At 37.1% G+C, this 16,030-nt stretch overlaps 2 protein-coding genes across 5 annotated transcripts in view; one reads left to right on the forward strand and one right to left on the reverse strand.

Annotated features, from left to right (window-relative positions):
• The window catches only part of smg1 (SMG1 nonsense mediated mRNA decay associated PI3K related kinase), a 40,412-nt gene extending 26,215 nt beyond the window's left edge, over positions 1 to 14,197 (reverse strand). The window contains exons 1-23 of one of the 3 annotated variants that reach the window (NM_001080044.2): positions 13,943 to 14,197; positions 11,038 to 11,195; positions 10,183 to 10,335; positions 9,933 to 10,069; positions 9,785 to 9,843; positions 8,397 to 8,610; positions 8,185 to 8,310; positions 8,028 to 8,100; positions 7,850 to 7,947; positions 7,595 to 7,768; positions 6,690 to 6,911; positions 6,070 to 6,171; positions 5,716 to 5,985; positions 5,422 to 5,552; positions 3,355 to 3,516; positions 2,650 to 2,768; positions 2,394 to 2,481; positions 2,147 to 2,248; positions 1,871 to 2,011; positions 1,477 to 1,676; positions 575 to 771; positions 278 to 439; positions 19 to 173 (exon numbers count right to left, since the gene is read on the reverse strand). In NM_001080044.2, the coding sequence (NP_001073513.2) occupies positions 19 to 173; positions 278 to 439; positions 575 to 771; positions 1,477 to 1,676; positions 1,871 to 2,011; positions 2,147 to 2,248; positions 2,394 to 2,481; positions 2,650 to 2,768; positions 3,355 to 3,516; positions 5,422 to 5,552; positions 5,716 to 5,985; positions 6,070 to 6,171; positions 6,690 to 6,911; positions 7,595 to 7,768; positions 7,850 to 7,947; positions 8,028 to 8,100; positions 8,185 to 8,310; positions 8,397 to 8,610; positions 9,785 to 9,843; positions 9,933 to 10,069; positions 10,183 to 10,335; positions 11,038 to 11,195; positions 13,943 to 14,019 (3,320 nt within the window). In that variant the 5' untranslated portion in view covers positions 14,020 to 14,197. Of the gene's footprint in view, positions 1 to 18; positions 174 to 277; positions 440 to 574; positions 772 to 1,476; positions 1,677 to 1,870; positions 2,015 to 2,146; positions 2,249 to 2,393; positions 2,482 to 2,649; positions 2,769 to 3,354; positions 3,517 to 5,421; positions 5,553 to 5,715; positions 5,986 to 6,069; positions 6,172 to 6,689; positions 6,912 to 7,594; positions 7,769 to 7,849; positions 7,948 to 8,027; positions 8,101 to 8,184; positions 8,311 to 8,396; positions 8,611 to 9,784; positions 9,844 to 9,932; positions 10,070 to 10,182; positions 10,336 to 11,037; positions 11,196 to 13,942 lie in introns of all 3 variants that reach the window. The other 2 variants (XM_073943126.1, XM_009299453.5) reach the window with 2 other exon arrangements.
• Positions 14,198 to 14,460: 263 nt separating this feature from the next.
• clec19a (C-type lectin domain containing 19A) overlaps positions 14,461 to 16,030 on the forward strand; it is a 31,950-nt gene continuing 30,380 nt past the window's right edge. For both annotated transcript variants that reach the window (XM_073943169.1, XM_073943162.1), the window contains exon 1: positions 14,461 to 14,544. Coding sequence is in view for 1 of the 2 variants with exons in the window: in XM_073943162.1 (XP_073799263.1) it covers positions 14,487 to 14,544 (58 nt within the window). In the remaining variant the exon portion in view is untranslated. The remainder of the gene's footprint in view (positions 14,545 to 16,030) is intronic.

Consider the following 16,030-nt stretch of genomic DNA (forward strand, 5'->3'; position numbering starts at 1 on the left):
GAACACGAAAACACTTACTTTCCCTCAGCCTGCAGTGCCACAGAGCTCAGCCAGCCCATGCTTTTGCCAGTGTTGGCAAGACTCCATGCTGCCAGACCTTGAATAGCCTCTGGGCATCTCAACTCGCACAATGCCTCCACCAGCATGGTCACTGGAACCTCCATTTCTGGACCCTTCAGGGTAAAGTGGTAAACAAGAAACATGAAACAAGCATCTTGCAAATTGGTTACAGCCAGTGACAAAAATATATGATCATAAGAGCTGGTTCAGGTCTTACCTGTGTACTGCTGTTTTTAATCTCAGTCAGCAGGTCAAAGCCATGACGGACTGTGACCGCTGGCTGACCGGAGAGAAGGCCAACCCTCATTAGGGCCAAACGAATTCTGGTTAGCCAGTCCTGGCATGTCTGTCTGTTTGTGTAGAAAAAGGTTCTAATGCCCTGAATGAATTAAAAAGGAATTAAAATTAAACAAAGCTGAAGAAGAAAACCTGAAATCTACATAGTTCTGGAAAGGATCAAGTAAGTTCTCCAGAGTTTTAACATCAGGGCTATCTGTGTATATGGAAGACAGACCTTTGGTGGTGCAGTGAGAGCACTGGCACAGCCTTCATAGGCGTTGTACATGAGTTTCTCCAGGTTCTCCAGGAACTGCAGGAGAAGAGCCAGTCGGAGCTGGTTGGTGTGGTGACCCTCATCACTCTCTCCTCCGCTCCACTGACTCAGCTCCTGCTCTGTGTTCAGACTGTGAGCTGCCAGACTACGGATCATACCTACATTAACAAGGACAATGCGTTGATTCATAAACATGATGACATAGCATCATTCACAAGTTTAAGATCAGTATGACTATTCCACAAGAATCCATTGAAGACATTTGTGACTTGTCTTTTTTATTGGTATATTTTTTCCATTATTAGAACAGCAAGTAAAGATCAAGTTACATGAAGACACTTCGTACATTTCCAACAGTACCAATCAAAAAATTGAGTTTTGATATTTGTAAACTGCCTTGGTAAGAACTTTATTTCAACAACTTTAAGAGTTTTTTTCTCAATATTTAATTATTTTTAAACCACAGATTCCAGATAATCATAGTATCTACAATTTTGGCCAACAATTTTACTATACCAACAATGTATAAATTAATGGAAAGTACTTTTATTCAGCTTTCAGATAATGCAGAAATTTCCAATAATTTACACATAATTTCCTACAGTCACAATGCTTCAAAAAAAAAAAAAAACAGCACAACTCTGACATATATAAAGGGCACAACTGCATATGTGAAACTAACTTATGACGTTTCATCGAAATACTTAAAAATGTATCAAATCAACAGTAAGAATCACAAAAAAGTCATACAGACACCGAATGGAAGATCAGTCAACAGCATCACATCAGTGAGGTAAACTATTTCTTTAATAAAATTGTCTTTAGATTGGTTAAACAAATTCCTAAACTGCCAACTCACTAACCCTCTATAGTCTGGAAGGTATCCTGGGCTCTTCCCAGAGGTGTACGGAGCTTTGAGAGAACAGTAAACTGAGCAGCTTCCCACACCGCCCACTGCCACAGCACTGCCTCAGTCTTCAGCAGGGCACGAGGCACCATAGCAGAGTCTTTCTTCTCCAGCCGCTGACAGCTGTGATACAGACGCTCCAACCAGGGCTCCTTCCTACATCATGTAAAACATTGAATATCCATTAATCAATTTAGAAAAGCCCTTTTTGTAGCTACAAATCATCTATGGCACATGTTTTAATTGTGTCCATTAACAAAATTTAAATGCATTCCATAGGCAAGGTGAAAATAAATGAATGAAATCTCTAAAATGAATGACAGTACGCTGTCAACGGGCCGCCTACTCACCCCCCACGATGGACCGTTCCGTACAGAATAAACCCAATAAGGTCAGAGAAGTCCTGTGGGTGGAATGTGTTGCTAGGCACTTTGCTCATGTGTCGGCGGATGGCCAGAGAAATCTCCTTAATCTCAGAGTGACTATGGGCGCTGCTGGGAGACAAGCCGACAATTACCATCATATCAACTACAGCCAGAGGTAGAACCACAAAGTAGGTTGTATTTCTCCACCCCCTTGATTTCTATTGTGCAGATTTAAGACAGATGAAGAGGAGTCTGGCAAACCTCAGTGCGACGTGCATGGGAACAGATCTCAGCAATTTCCCAAAGGCCTGCCGGACTCGGACTGCTGAGTGAACCAGCTGAACTCGGCACACGTCCACACACCTGCACAGAGAGAAGACCAGTGCTGATCATTGTGCGTTTTTTTTTTTCTTACCCCCACCCACAAGAGCAGGAGGAAAAGCTGCAACTCTAATGACTGTATCTGCAGGGAGATGGTATATAACAAGCAGAGAATGTGTGTGATTACCTCTGGAGAAGCTCCATAGTCAAGGAAGATGACAGCACCTGTAGACTGTTACATGCCTGCAGACATATGGTGGTGTCCTCATTCAAGGCTGAACAGAGGAAAGACAACACATATTTTAGTTCATTCCCTTGGGTGCCAGTTTATTATTACGACAAGCTATTATTTGCTTAACCCCCTAGTGAGGTGGAGCATTATTTAGCATTCATAACACAGCTCTGCCTTCTAGTATCTAAATTAGTTATAGGTATGAACTCACAATTTGCCAGTAACCCTTTGCAGAATTTGAGGAAGGATGGGAGCGAGAAGAGAGGAGCGTAAGTTTCAGATTTCTTCATCATCAGAGCTACTTCCAATGACCAGGTGAGTAACAGCCGCCTATCACAATAAATAATATATAATGCAAATCAAAACAAATAAAACAAACAGAGAAGTCTGGCATCATGGCATCATTAAAAAAATATCAATAAACCTGAAAGTACAAATAGAAAAACATCAGTTTATCATATCTGTGACAATAAACAGGTTTTATTATATTAAATGCATCAAGCAGCTCTCAAATGGCATCAAACGTGGTTAGAAACCAGTATTAAGGATAATAATATTGTAAACAGTGTTGGATTTCTAGCACACACTAACATAAAAAAAGAAAGGCAAACATTGACTTGATCATCTATGACCATGGTTTCAGATAAAAATCTTCCTTAATGTTCTGCTAAATCAAAAGAAAAACCTTCATCTTTTATGACCTGAGGGTATTTTTTAATATTCTTATCACTTTGTTATAGTCATTTTCTTTCAATGCTTAAATAACTGAACTACTGCCATATGCAGATAATTAAGACAATTCAAAAGAAAGGTGTAATTACACTGTATAAGTGATTAGAGCATGTGAAAGCGCCAGTGGTTCAGATTAATTCTTCACAACAGACCTCATTACAGACAGACAGTGTGAGCGCTGTACCTCGCCTCAGGGTTGAGATGATCCTTGCTGAGCAGCATACCCAGCAAATTAAGGAGCGTGCTGAAATGCCTTTTGGTTGCCGTGGTAACTGTGCTGATGACAGCACCGTCGAAAAGGGATGGGGACGAGGAGCTCAGGCTGCTGGAGATGAAGTGATCATGTCTTGGGAGAAATAGAGAGAAAGAGAAAGGCAGCTGTCTATCAGTCATCACGCCGGGACTGAGTGAGGCGTAATTCAAGCTCATGTGAGAGGCAAATGACAAAGTGTCCTTTGACAGTTTTACGCACGCTTGAAAAAAAAAAACAAATTCAATCATAATTTATGGCACAATTGCATAAAACTGAATAATTCATGAAAGCACACTGCCACTTGCTAAATACTTTGCTGTTCTGAATTAATTTCTCACAGTTCTTAATGAGGCAGTGCGATTAACCGAACTCGAATCATAATTTGAAGCGTTGCGATTAGGTAAATTGCAAGAGGCTGCGATATGAAATATATTTGTATTATTTAATTTTCCCCACCCAGAGCAAATGCATAACTGTTATCAATGTGTGATAGTCTTACTAGCCAATCGAGTGGGCATACTTTTGTTCTGCACAATAAGATTGGCGCAACCGAACGACACGGAACGCTCACAAAAATTATTTTTTTTTTAAACACAGGAAAGCGCGAACAATTGGGATAATAGTGTCTGTAATATGGGAATTTTTTGGTTTCAAAGTCACAGACACCGAACAAAAAAAGGTTATTTTTAAGAGCTGTTGCAGAATTGTTGCTACAGCTTACAGACTATTGACCTGAGACTTGACTTAAATTAAAAATCGCAAATAAACTCACAAACACAGAATCTTCCAGAAAAGTAAATAATTCAAAAAACAAAGTAAATAATTAATCAATCGCAATTAAGATATTTTTCCCCAAATCACACAGTCCTAGTTCTTAACCAACAACTTTGTGATTACTAATTCATGTTTGTTTTTATGAGTACATTAAGGGTCATTCATGAAACAATAAATGCATAACACCATTGAAAATTATAGTTAATGTTTTGCTTGTTGACTGCAAAGGTAGTTTTTTGTCAGGAACAATAATAAATTTAATAATGTGAAATTAATAGAATTTGATATTACTATACTAATACTACATTCTTTTTTAAAAGAGTATTACTGTTTCATTTTTCATTTCAATACATTAAACATTCGTTTATTTCTGTGATGGCAAAGATATTTTTCAATCCTCAGAGTCAAAGTCATTCAGAAATCATTCTGATATGCTGATTTTATGCTCAAAAAATATTTATTATTTGAAATGTAGAAATAAGATGTGGAAACCATAATACATCAGATTGATTTATGATAAATAATTTAAAATTTGAACAATTTAAAGAATAGCTCAACATAAAATTATAATTGTCATTTAATCACAGAGTTGTTCCAAACCTGTTGTTATATTTCTTCAATGCATGACAAAAGTAGGTATTTTGAAGAACATTTAAAATTGACTGAGTACACAAAATGTCAGTTTTTTTCCCTGATATAGATGTCAGAGAACACGGGCTATCAACTCTCTTCAGAATATCTTTTGTGTTCAACAGAAGAAAAAAACAAATGTTTTGGAACCACTTAGGTAAGAAATTGGAAATTTTGATATTGAAAACTATTTTTAGGAATGCTCCGATCGATCGGCTGGAGATTGGTATCAGGCGATTATCACATTTCATGACTCAATCGGTACTCGCCAATCTGGTCAATCTCATGAAGCGATCGCAGGTGTTTATTTAGGAGTTTATAAGCAGAGGAAGAGTGTGATTAAGCAAGAGAAGAGATCGCAAGAGGCACAGTTATGTTCTAAGCAATACAATTCAAATCAGAGCAGCCCTACAATTGTTAATAAATCCTTTTAAATTTTTTTTTTAATTATTAAAATCTTACCGACGTCAATCATTTGAAGAGTAAAGTATAAGTACATAATATAAATTAGCATGCAAACACACATGACTTCTCATGCCCTGAAAAACAGATTTTTCAGAATGCATTATTTAGATGAAACCATTGGTTTGTTACCTGGTGCAGTGAGAGTAGAGAGTGTAGAGCACTGCATACTGGACAGCAGGATGATGAACTGCCAAATCAGAATGAACAATAACCAGATTCTGACTGAGCAGGGCAAACACAGTAGGAGACAGAGCCCACATCTGTAACACACACACACACACACACACGACAGATGAGTTTCAGTGCTATTTTTCCTCGTTTACATACATTTTCCTAGCATAAAAGAACCCTTTTCACAGAACTGATAAGTAAGATGTTAAAATTACAGACTAACAAAATTTCAGGGTATGAATTAATGCTGACCCCGATGAGGGAGTTCTTGGTGTTGCCAATGGTGGTGAGAGCACTGAGGTTAAAGATGAGGACAAACTCAGCTCTCTCTGGGCTAAAGTTCAGCTGGCTGAAAGCAGGATGTTGGATGTGAGGACAGGCATCAGGCAAACCCAGAGGGCTCAGCAAACTGTTCAGTGCACAGCCCATCTCGCCCAAGACCAGTTTATATGCCGCCTCCAAGATAGGGATGTTCTTCAGGCTTAGCACAGCATGATACACTCCATGTGCTGCCGCCATCACCTGTTACACAAACACATTTAAAACGCATTAGCTTGATGCTGCTGGACATCTTGCGCATGTTACTGCTGAGAATACTGATAGTACCTCTCTCTCTCTGTGAAAGCGCAGCTCCAAAAGATGAGATTTTGGGGCCAACAACTTTTCCACAAAAGAAGCCGGAAGTTTGGTGTTTATTTGGTCAACAACCTACAATCAAAATCAAATTAGTAAAAAAAAATGTTTAATATCAAAGATCGTCCACTGAAAAATTTAACTAATTGGTCTGTCAATTATTAGATTATAATAGTTCTATAATAGCAATAAGTTCAGCCAAAAATGAAAATCACCCCACAATGGACTCTAATTTAGCCCATTAGGTCATCGTCAGTTTACATGTTTGCAATGAATGTCTCATGTCATCCTTCATTCATCAATTCAGAGAACATGCATTTAAAAGCCAATGAAAGTCATTTGAGCATACAATTTAAAATTTTGAAATTCCTACGACAAACAAACATCATATGGGTTGTTTTATGACATATTCAAATGCTTTTTGGAGCTTTAAAAAATGGCCTCTACTTGAAAGGGCCAGGATAACTACTCAGACTGCGTTTCTCTGAAAGATGAAAGCCATATACACCAAGGAGAGATCGAGTGCGAGTAAATTATAGGGCAATTTTTTTCATTTTTGGAAGAACTGTTCCTTGATTAGAGTCAACTTTTACCAGTGTGAGCAGGGTGAGAACAGACAGGCTGTATTCGGGTCCGCAGTTCTGGCAGCAGTTCAGCTGGTCTAGGCCGTATGAGATTACAGCATCAATCAGCTGGCCGCCCAAGTCTATGCTCACCAGCAGAACACACACACACTCATTTCCTGCTGTCAGCACCGCCTCAGAGAAGAACACCTGCTTGGCTGTGGTGACGCAAGCCAAAACACGATTCAAAACCTGCAATCAAGAAACACAAACATTTAATATGAGATCAGATGTTTCAAATTTAGATTCTAAGGGTGTTAAAGTATAGCTAATGTACAATGCCAATAGAGATGCAACGATTATAGATTTTGGTTGTACAATTATAATCTAGAAAATCATCCCGGTTTCACAGTTATCATGCATACATTATTATGCGTACATTAATTTCAAAATACTACTTGTTTAGAAAATCAAATGAAAACCCCTTATTAGTTAGTGTTATTTACTGCTGCTCAGTAACTATTTTATACAGCACAAGATAATAATAATAAACAACAACAAACAAACAATAGTTCATTTTTCTTTGGACTTTGGAGAGAATAATGAATTAATAAATATATAAATAAATTTGTATTTGTCTAATGTAAATTTAAGCTACATATTAGCCAAGTATCTATACACACATAGTTAAATGTCAGCCCTAAATATTGCGTGCTTGCATATTGTGTACAAGCTTATAACTTTAAAATAGCAAACTGTTGGCATGACTTGTTTAGTTGCAGTAGTTTTCATGATTAATTGACCGTGATGAATTAAAGCATGGTTAACAGTGAAATCGGTTAATCATTGCACTTCTAAATGACAATTTATCTTAGACAATCTAAGCTGATTAAAAAAAAAGAAAAAAACAAAAACACTGTGTTTTTGATACTAACATCAGTGACATATGCTTCTGTAATTGGAGGGCCTCGGATTGGGTTAAACCGTTCTCCGATGCTGTGCACAACAGTGCTAAAAACTCTCAATAGGGCTGCCAATTTAGGCAAGGACACAGTGGGAGGGGGAATGTCCTCATCTCCTGATTCTCCAGATACAACATGGCTCAGGTCCTGTAAAAAAAACAAGTATTAAAACGTCAGACTTATTACAATTAAGCAACGGGAAATTAGTGAAAAGAAATTATATTTTACCTCAGCATATGCCTCCATATCTTCCAAAAACTGACCCAATAATGTGGTCGAGAAGGCCAAATCTGCAACCCAAAATTGCTCCAAACTCTGCAACCAGCCTAGAAAGATGGATTGAGACCGGTTAGACAGGTTACTAAACTAAAGGAGGAAATAAAACTAATTAGAAATCATATTTTACCAGATACTTGTTGAGTAAGAGAGTGCTTCTGTGTGTGATCTATATGCCAGCCTACCAAGATATCCACTGTGTCCTGAAAAATAAAGATAGTGGATCATTAAAACATTTGTTGATTTCAAATATTAAGATTGAATTTGAAACTGCCTGTCCTGCTTACTCTGAAGTTGGTGCTGAAGATGTGTGGATAACAACGGGCCACCAGTAAAATACACTTTACACTTTGGCACAATAGTTCCGGTGTGTCCAAGTTCTCCAATATAGACTGAAGGTTGCTCATCACCAGCTGAATGACAATATACAAATTGTCAGCCCCAGAAACAGATTATTTGTAAGTGCAAGTGTAAAGAGTAAATCCATTGGAGTAGGTACCTGCATTACAGCTGAAAAGGCCTTCTTCTCCCCAGCTGTTTCAAGTGCTTTGTGCACTGCCACAAGGTACAGAAGCTTCACCTCATCCTTTGTAGACACACTGAACTTGAGGAACATCCACTTGAAGATCCTCTCAGCTTCATAACTGAGGGCGGCACAGAGCAATCCCAGACACCAAGCGGCCTCCTGTCTGAGCTCCTGCAGGAGCTTACTACTATAAGGCCAAATAGAAACACTCAAATTCCAGGATGCTGTGCAGAGTTCATTTTCAATATTGAAAAGCTGACTGCACAATACACAACTTTTAAGTGGTTACTTTTGAAATAAGTCATTCTTTTTCAGATTACATGTAGCTTCTATGCTGTGGAACATAATGATACTTGGATTTCAAACATACTTTTTCTATGCACCACTAATGTCAGTTTTGCATAATTAAATCTAGCTTAAATTAGAATTATAAATATGACTATTTTTAAAGGAAATCCTAAGCTTGTTTGTTTAGTGTTTTCCATGCATTTTTCTGTTATTAACACTGTCAATTATTTGTTTTAAAATAGAGAATTAGACGTATATTTTAATAATATCTTAAATGTTTCATTTTCATCAAGTAGAGTATTACACATTAGTTCTGACAGAATTTGCAAATCGTGACTTACTTTACAGCAATCATACAGTTAAGAAATCTTGATTTGAATATAAAGCTGTTATGCCATCAAAATTCTCAGTGTGTGATTATCATTGTCAATATAATTCAGGACAACACACTTAATATCTTATAAACAAAAAAAACTACTTTCACACCACCATTTTTTGGGGGTGAAGGCGTTTAGCATCATAAGCATAATTTTGCACATCAGTACAACCTATAACTGCATTCTTTCAGTACATGTCTACCAGATTATTTATGATAGTACAGTATTTGTAATATCAGTATTTTTTGAAGGTCCTGTGAAGTTAAAATAAAAAAGTAATATTAGTTTTAAGAATATCTATTAGCTAGTGTGCTCCAAAACATTGACAATATTTACATTTAGAAAATAGAAAACTGATATCCAAAAGCTTGCAGTTAGTCACTTCCTCCTAAACCTATGAACGATTTTTTAACATCACCTCATACGACAATTTTTTGACCAATAAAATGCTCTCTAGTATGTGACATGACCTTCATAATAATTAATTCTGATTTAAATAGCCGTAGTTTCAGTCCTTCAGTTGATTAGGCAATAAAACTTTCCAAAGAGCCATGTCATCACGGCCAGATAAACAGTTTATGACTAGGATTCACCAGACTGATCACAACACTTCACAAACAATGAAGTGCTAAATATAATCCCATGAGAGTGAATTCTGATAACCCTCATTGTTAAAAATAGGCTGCGCAGACTTACCTCTCATTCAAAATGTCATTCAGGGTGCTCAAAATGGAATCCAACTGTTTCACTAGGACCTGTAAAGCAAAAAACACTCATTAAAAAAAAAAAAAACTGTTAAATAAACACTTTACATCAGAACCCATTTGTGCGTGTCAGTTCATACCACTTTATTTTCAGAGTGCACAATGAACTCCTTCATTTGTTTCATAGTGGCCAGTCTGCGTTCCCGGTCATCTTCCCGTGATGCTCTCCGCAGAAGATTGGCCAGACGAGACTCCTCAGAGTGAGCCAACGGTCGGTCTGAGAAATAACAGAGAATGTGAAGAAGCTAATGAATAAATGAATTTATCTACTCAAGTTAAGCCAATTCTTTCACAGCAAGCAATGCATGAGGTCCTGTGAGGTGAACATACCCTGTGATTTCCTCATGTCCTTTGTAGCTAAAGCACGGTTTCCATGCTGAAAAGTGGTTATATCAGTAGTCACATCATTAATTCTCAACTCTTGCCCCAGCGACTTCCAACCATAAGCATTTTCAGAGAGGCCTCCATCAGCGTCGTATCCACCTACAAAGCAGGAATATTGTCAGTTCCCTTCAATAAAAGAAAAACATTTGTTTGAAGTTAGTTAGTTTTCTGTTCGCTCTGTTGTGCCAGCAGCAAAGCTCTATGCATAATAAGCAAGAGAACAGGAAATGTATGTTGTCTAATCTAAAGATGAACCTTGAACAAACTCTTTTTACAGTATGAATTATTTCATGATTTATAATGAATTATATTATTATGAATGATTTATTGTAAATTAAAATGATGATTATACAATAACTTGGTTATTTATATAACTAAAAAATAATCAACTATATTAAAAAATAATATAATTTTTTTAAAATATCTGTATATGTTTATGGCCAGCCATAAAAAATAAACAAAAACAAGAAAATGATCAAATATTTATTAAATTAAACATCTTCAATAAACAAAATTAAAAGTAAACATAGTCTAATTCACACAGGGAAACTCTGGGACCTTCCAAAAAAGGAAGAAAAGCACCTGGTGATTTTACTTTCTCTTTCCATTCCCAAAAACAGAAACATTAACTAGTAAAACACAACAAATATGACACAATCAACAAACCTGCAGATATCAGACCAGTAGAACGGCAAGCAATTGATGTTGAAAGCCACAATAATACAGGTAAAGACACTGGTGGATGCAACTGAGCTGATTAAAGGCTGGCTAAACAAAAGGCCAGATGAAGCATGTACGTACCTCCCTCTTCGAGTGCATCGGTGGCAGTGAAGGCGTCATTGTGCAGTGGTGGGGTGCCAGGCCGGTCAGAGGGCAGAATTTCAAATAGAACTTCTGAACCGCGGTCTCTAGAGACACTGCACTTCACACCGTCCTGGCTGGCTGACAGACTGTCGCTTCTGAAAAGCATTCGATATACCATCAGTGATTTCACAGGCTAAACTAACCCACTAAGTGTCCATGTGTATGTTGATGTCAGCAGGCTGAAGCTTGACAAGAGCTGTTCAGCAAGCAAAGTAAAAAGGGTCAAACTTTGTACAAAAGCAAACAAGAAAGCAAGCGATAGTCATTTACACTAATTAAAAAACGTGAAACGGAATGATTTCTTATTCTCAAAATGACTGTTTTGTATTTATTTAATATATTTCTGCGATGACTTGATTATCAGCATGTATTATTACTCCACTCTCCAGTGCCACAGGATCCTTCAGAAATCTTTCTTTATGCTAATACTGGGTTCAAGAAACTTTTATTACCACCAGACTGAAAACGATTCAGCAGCTTAGATTGTTTTTATTTTTATATTTATAAATAGAAAGTTTAAAGAAATAATAATTTCAACAGATCACAAAAGACTAAAGAATGAGATAGAAAGAAACATTTACATCAAACCGTTAAAACTAACATTTTACCCCAAAACTTTTTATTTTATCTTGATTTACTTTGTCAGTAAAACATTTAAGATGATTTTATTATAAATTTAAGTCAATGACTACCACCATTTTAAACTGAAAGAAATGTGTTAATAGAAGACAAAAAGAATTCGGTGGCTATTTGTTGGTACAAGGTCTTATGAAGCAAAACAAATGATCTGCGCATCAAACTTTTACAACACTATTACAAACAATCCCCATCTTTGGCAAATCGTCCTGAGAATCCATGATGTAAACATCAACCTTTTCTCCACTGAACAAAATATATTTTATTTTGAGAAATATCAAAACTATTTTGAACCAGTAGCTTTTCATGTGGCGGTCATTTTTTGCTGGAGATACTGCTGCCCTAAAAAAACTAAATTAAATAGTTGTAAAAACACCTAAAACCAAAACTTACATATACAGTAGGAACGGAATAACAGAAAATTTACGGTTTTAAACCTTGACTTTTCCAAACTGCGGTAAACCTTAAAACCGGTTATCATCCCATGCCTACTTCCCAATGCATACAATGATGTACACATGAGTGCAAACTCACATCACAGCTTTATTATAGGAAGCAGCATCCAGAAAAGCATAAGTACACTATGAAGAACAATACTAGACATGCATCACCCATCTTTTTTTGTTTTCATCAGGTTAAGTGAGGGTCTGCATTTACATGTGTCAGCTTGTGCTACAGATATTCCTGAACACACTGGATGGTTTGCCAAGGCTCTGGATTAATTGTGATAACGGATCATAATGGTGATTTAGCTTCCAATGTAACATTCGGTATAAATGTTTCCTGTATTTTTGCAACTCTCAAAGTTACAGTAGCTGCTCGGTGCCATTTTTTGAATAACAAAGGCGAAAAACAACTTTAATGTTCTAATAAAGTCAATAAAAAATGTAATCACGCATGTCTTTGATTTATGAACGCAGGTCAACATCATTTTATTATTATAGTGCGAACTATTATCAAAAATGACATGGTATTTTTCATTAATTCATTCGAACATTTCAACATACTCAAAGTCCAATTTAAATAAAAAATATTTTAACTTAAGAATCTGAACAATTTACAAAATACTGCAATACTAATGCATCCACTGCTCTGAGTGACAGCCTGAACTACTGACCTCTATATTAGCAACACAGAAACAACTCATTTGGATGAAGACTTAAAAATAGATATATCCACTTCATAAATCTTCTCGAGAAGTTCATAAAATTGGTCCTGCATCCGGGACATATCGACAAGACGTCATTTGACAGTCCAGCTGAGATTTCCATTTTCCACATGGTTTCAAAAATGCAACGCAACTGAAGCGATCTGTTAAAGTTAAACAAAAATAATTACATAAAGTAGTTCCTTCAAAGTTCATATGCTGCCGAGACATTGACTGATCGTCGGAGAAGTTGAAGATGATTCAAACCTACTGCACGATTAAAGTTCAACGCACTCGTTGGCAATTTGAGCTTCCACAAACTGAGCTCAATTCGATAGTACGCCCGAACCATGAGCAGGTCCCAATTAAAATGTTCAACGTTTAAAATGATCTGTTAAGATTAGGAACGAACAATCGGTGCACATTAAAGGGTAACGTTAACGATACAATTTGAGCATAACAAAATTGGTGAATAAACGGACTCGTGATTTGCGTGAGTTAAACAAGAGCTGAATAATCAGTATGTGGCGAATTACAGTACTCATTTATGAAATGTAGCATTACCTGCTGCAATATGAACCGATTTTATACGTTTTGTAGCTCGTGGCTAAACGTGTCAAACCACACGCGTGTTTCATCACACAAACCACAAATGAATGCCACGACACACGCACACATCAGCGTGTCGGTCAAATACACACAACCCCTCGATTTACAGCCATATTTAAACTTAGCCGACAAACCAGTTCTTGCGAACAAACATCAGCAGGATAAATAACGCCAGTGGTGACCGATTGTTTGTGAGTTAGCCTATGCTAACATCGGCTAACTAACCCGAAAAACGAACACGAGCGTTTGACATTTATATGTTTAACTTGATATTCACACTGACTGAAGTTCAACGACAATTTTGAGAGATGTGATGTGAAATGAAAGCTTAAAAAGCCTCCTCACGTGGAAACAGAGAGCTGTTGTGTTTGATAAAGAGGCGGACGAGAGCGAGGCCTCAACGAAGCCTCGGTCTATATACTCGGTCTCGGCGCCTGGTGAGTTACTAACCTGGGCTGCCAGTCATTCCAGTTTCGCTGCAGTTTGTGGGCGCTGCTCAGCCGAGACCCGAGGGCTTTGCGGCTCATTACCTTTGCGAAGACAGCATGACCCGTCTAGCACGGGAAGAGTCCTCAGACAAACCCTAATATCGCCGTTCAGCTTATGTCCATGCACAGATTTGAAATTCACAGAGTGTGTTTGAAACTGAGAAGCAGCGGCCTGACCCTCCCATCTATTTCTCCACTTTCCTTCCCCGCGGTTCACACGGTGGCAGCGCCATCTATCGGCGGACATGAACAGCTGCAGCATCTATTGTTATTAGTAATACAGATGCCGAGGCAAATGCATTTCCCATGGTGCCGCACAATAGCTCAAACACTTAAAATAACTCCAAAGTTGTCGGCTCAAATGAAGCTCAAAATAAACTAGTGACAAATGTGGGCTAAGCAAAAAAGCAATTAAGTGAATGTGAGATTTCACCTGAACTTCACTTAAAAATAGATTCATCTGTTGGCGTTGCACGATTTACTGTGTGCGGTTGCCTAGTGACAACATGTCGGATATGAAATGGAGTAAAAACGAGCTTCAACCAGACAGGGAGGAAAAACAAGGTAAAATACCATGACTGAAACCAATTTGGAAAATTTACAGTAACGTTACACCCCAAAATGTTCACGTTATGAAAAAAATCACGCTTTGTTTCATTTCAATGTGCTTCAAAATCCTCATATGCGTTTGGTACATCGCTGATGTCTGTGGCATCCATTTAGCGCATTATAAGAAATATCATAGGTCTTCTATCTTCAACTTCTGGTTTGGATGTGATAGTGTTGCTCATATGTTCTCAACGCCATATTTCCACGTTGGGCATTTTTTCTTTAGGGGAATGCACAGCAAAATCATTCATTCATTCATTCATTCATTCATTCATTCATTCATTCATTCATTCATTCATTCATTCATTCAATCATTCATTTAACTTATTTTTATGTTGTTGTGAAGCATAAGTATCTAAAATTATTAAAAGAATATACACAAACTATCAACCATTGCAGGGAAAAGTTCACCCAAAAATCTAAATTCTGTCATCAATTCTGAACCATCTGATCTAAATTAATAAATTCAAAACCATCGTCTCCCATGTTTATTCAACCTTCACATTTCACAAACTGGTTTAAGTTTCTTTCATCTGTTGAATACAAGATATAAATGTTGGAAACCTGTGGCTATTGACTTCATAGTACAGTATATAGTATTCCACATTAGTTTTTTTTCCCAGCATTGCTGTCAATTTTCCAATATACTTCAAAGTGAGGTGAGTAATAGTGAAGTTTTGAGCGAACTGCCCCTTTTACACAATGCCTAACAATTCTCTGAAGATCCCAATATATAGTTGTTTTAACTTGTTTAACTTTTCAATCACTGTTTTTAATCTTAAAACATAAGGCTCGTTGATTAAAAATAATCTTGTCTAGAACCGGAAAGTTATTTAAATAGAATGTGCCATATTCAAATTAAATTTCTAATTATGCGAAGCTGTATTATGAGTAAAATATGTTTTTAAAAAATCAATACGAAGTAATTATTGTTTGATTATTTGTTTAATTTTGAGGTCTCGTTTATATGTTTGGACAGTGGAGGTCCTTGGATGCTAATAGATTGAGAAACCCTCACTGAATTAGGAATAATTTATAAAGTAATAACAGAAACTGTACTACAATTAACAGAAGCTGTAATGTTCCTTGTGTGTCTGTGTATGCCTTTTTACTAAATCCTATAAAATATAACGCTAAACACAATGCAAAGCATTCAGATATACAGCTTTTATGTTTAAAAGTTGATGGTTAATGTTTTTAACAGTGTTTGTAGTGGAAACAGGGGGCTCAGTGGTTAGCCTCAGCATGAAGGTTGCTGGTTTGCGCCCTGGCTGGGACGCATTTCTGTGTGTTCTCCCTTTGTTCGTGTGGGTTTCCTCCAGTTTACCCACAGTCCAAAGACATGCGGTATAGGTGAATTGGGTAAACTAAATTATTCGTAGTGTCTGTGTATGAATGTGAGAGTGTATGGGTGTTTCCCAGTACTGAGTTACCTGATGAA

This window comes from Danio rerio, chromosome 3 (assembly GCF_049306965.1).
Source record: "Danio rerio strain Tuebingen ecotype United States chromosome 3, GRCz12tu, whole genome shotgun sequence".
Lineage (NCBI taxonomy): Eukaryota > Metazoa > Chordata > Actinopteri > Cypriniformes > Danionidae > Danio > Danio rerio.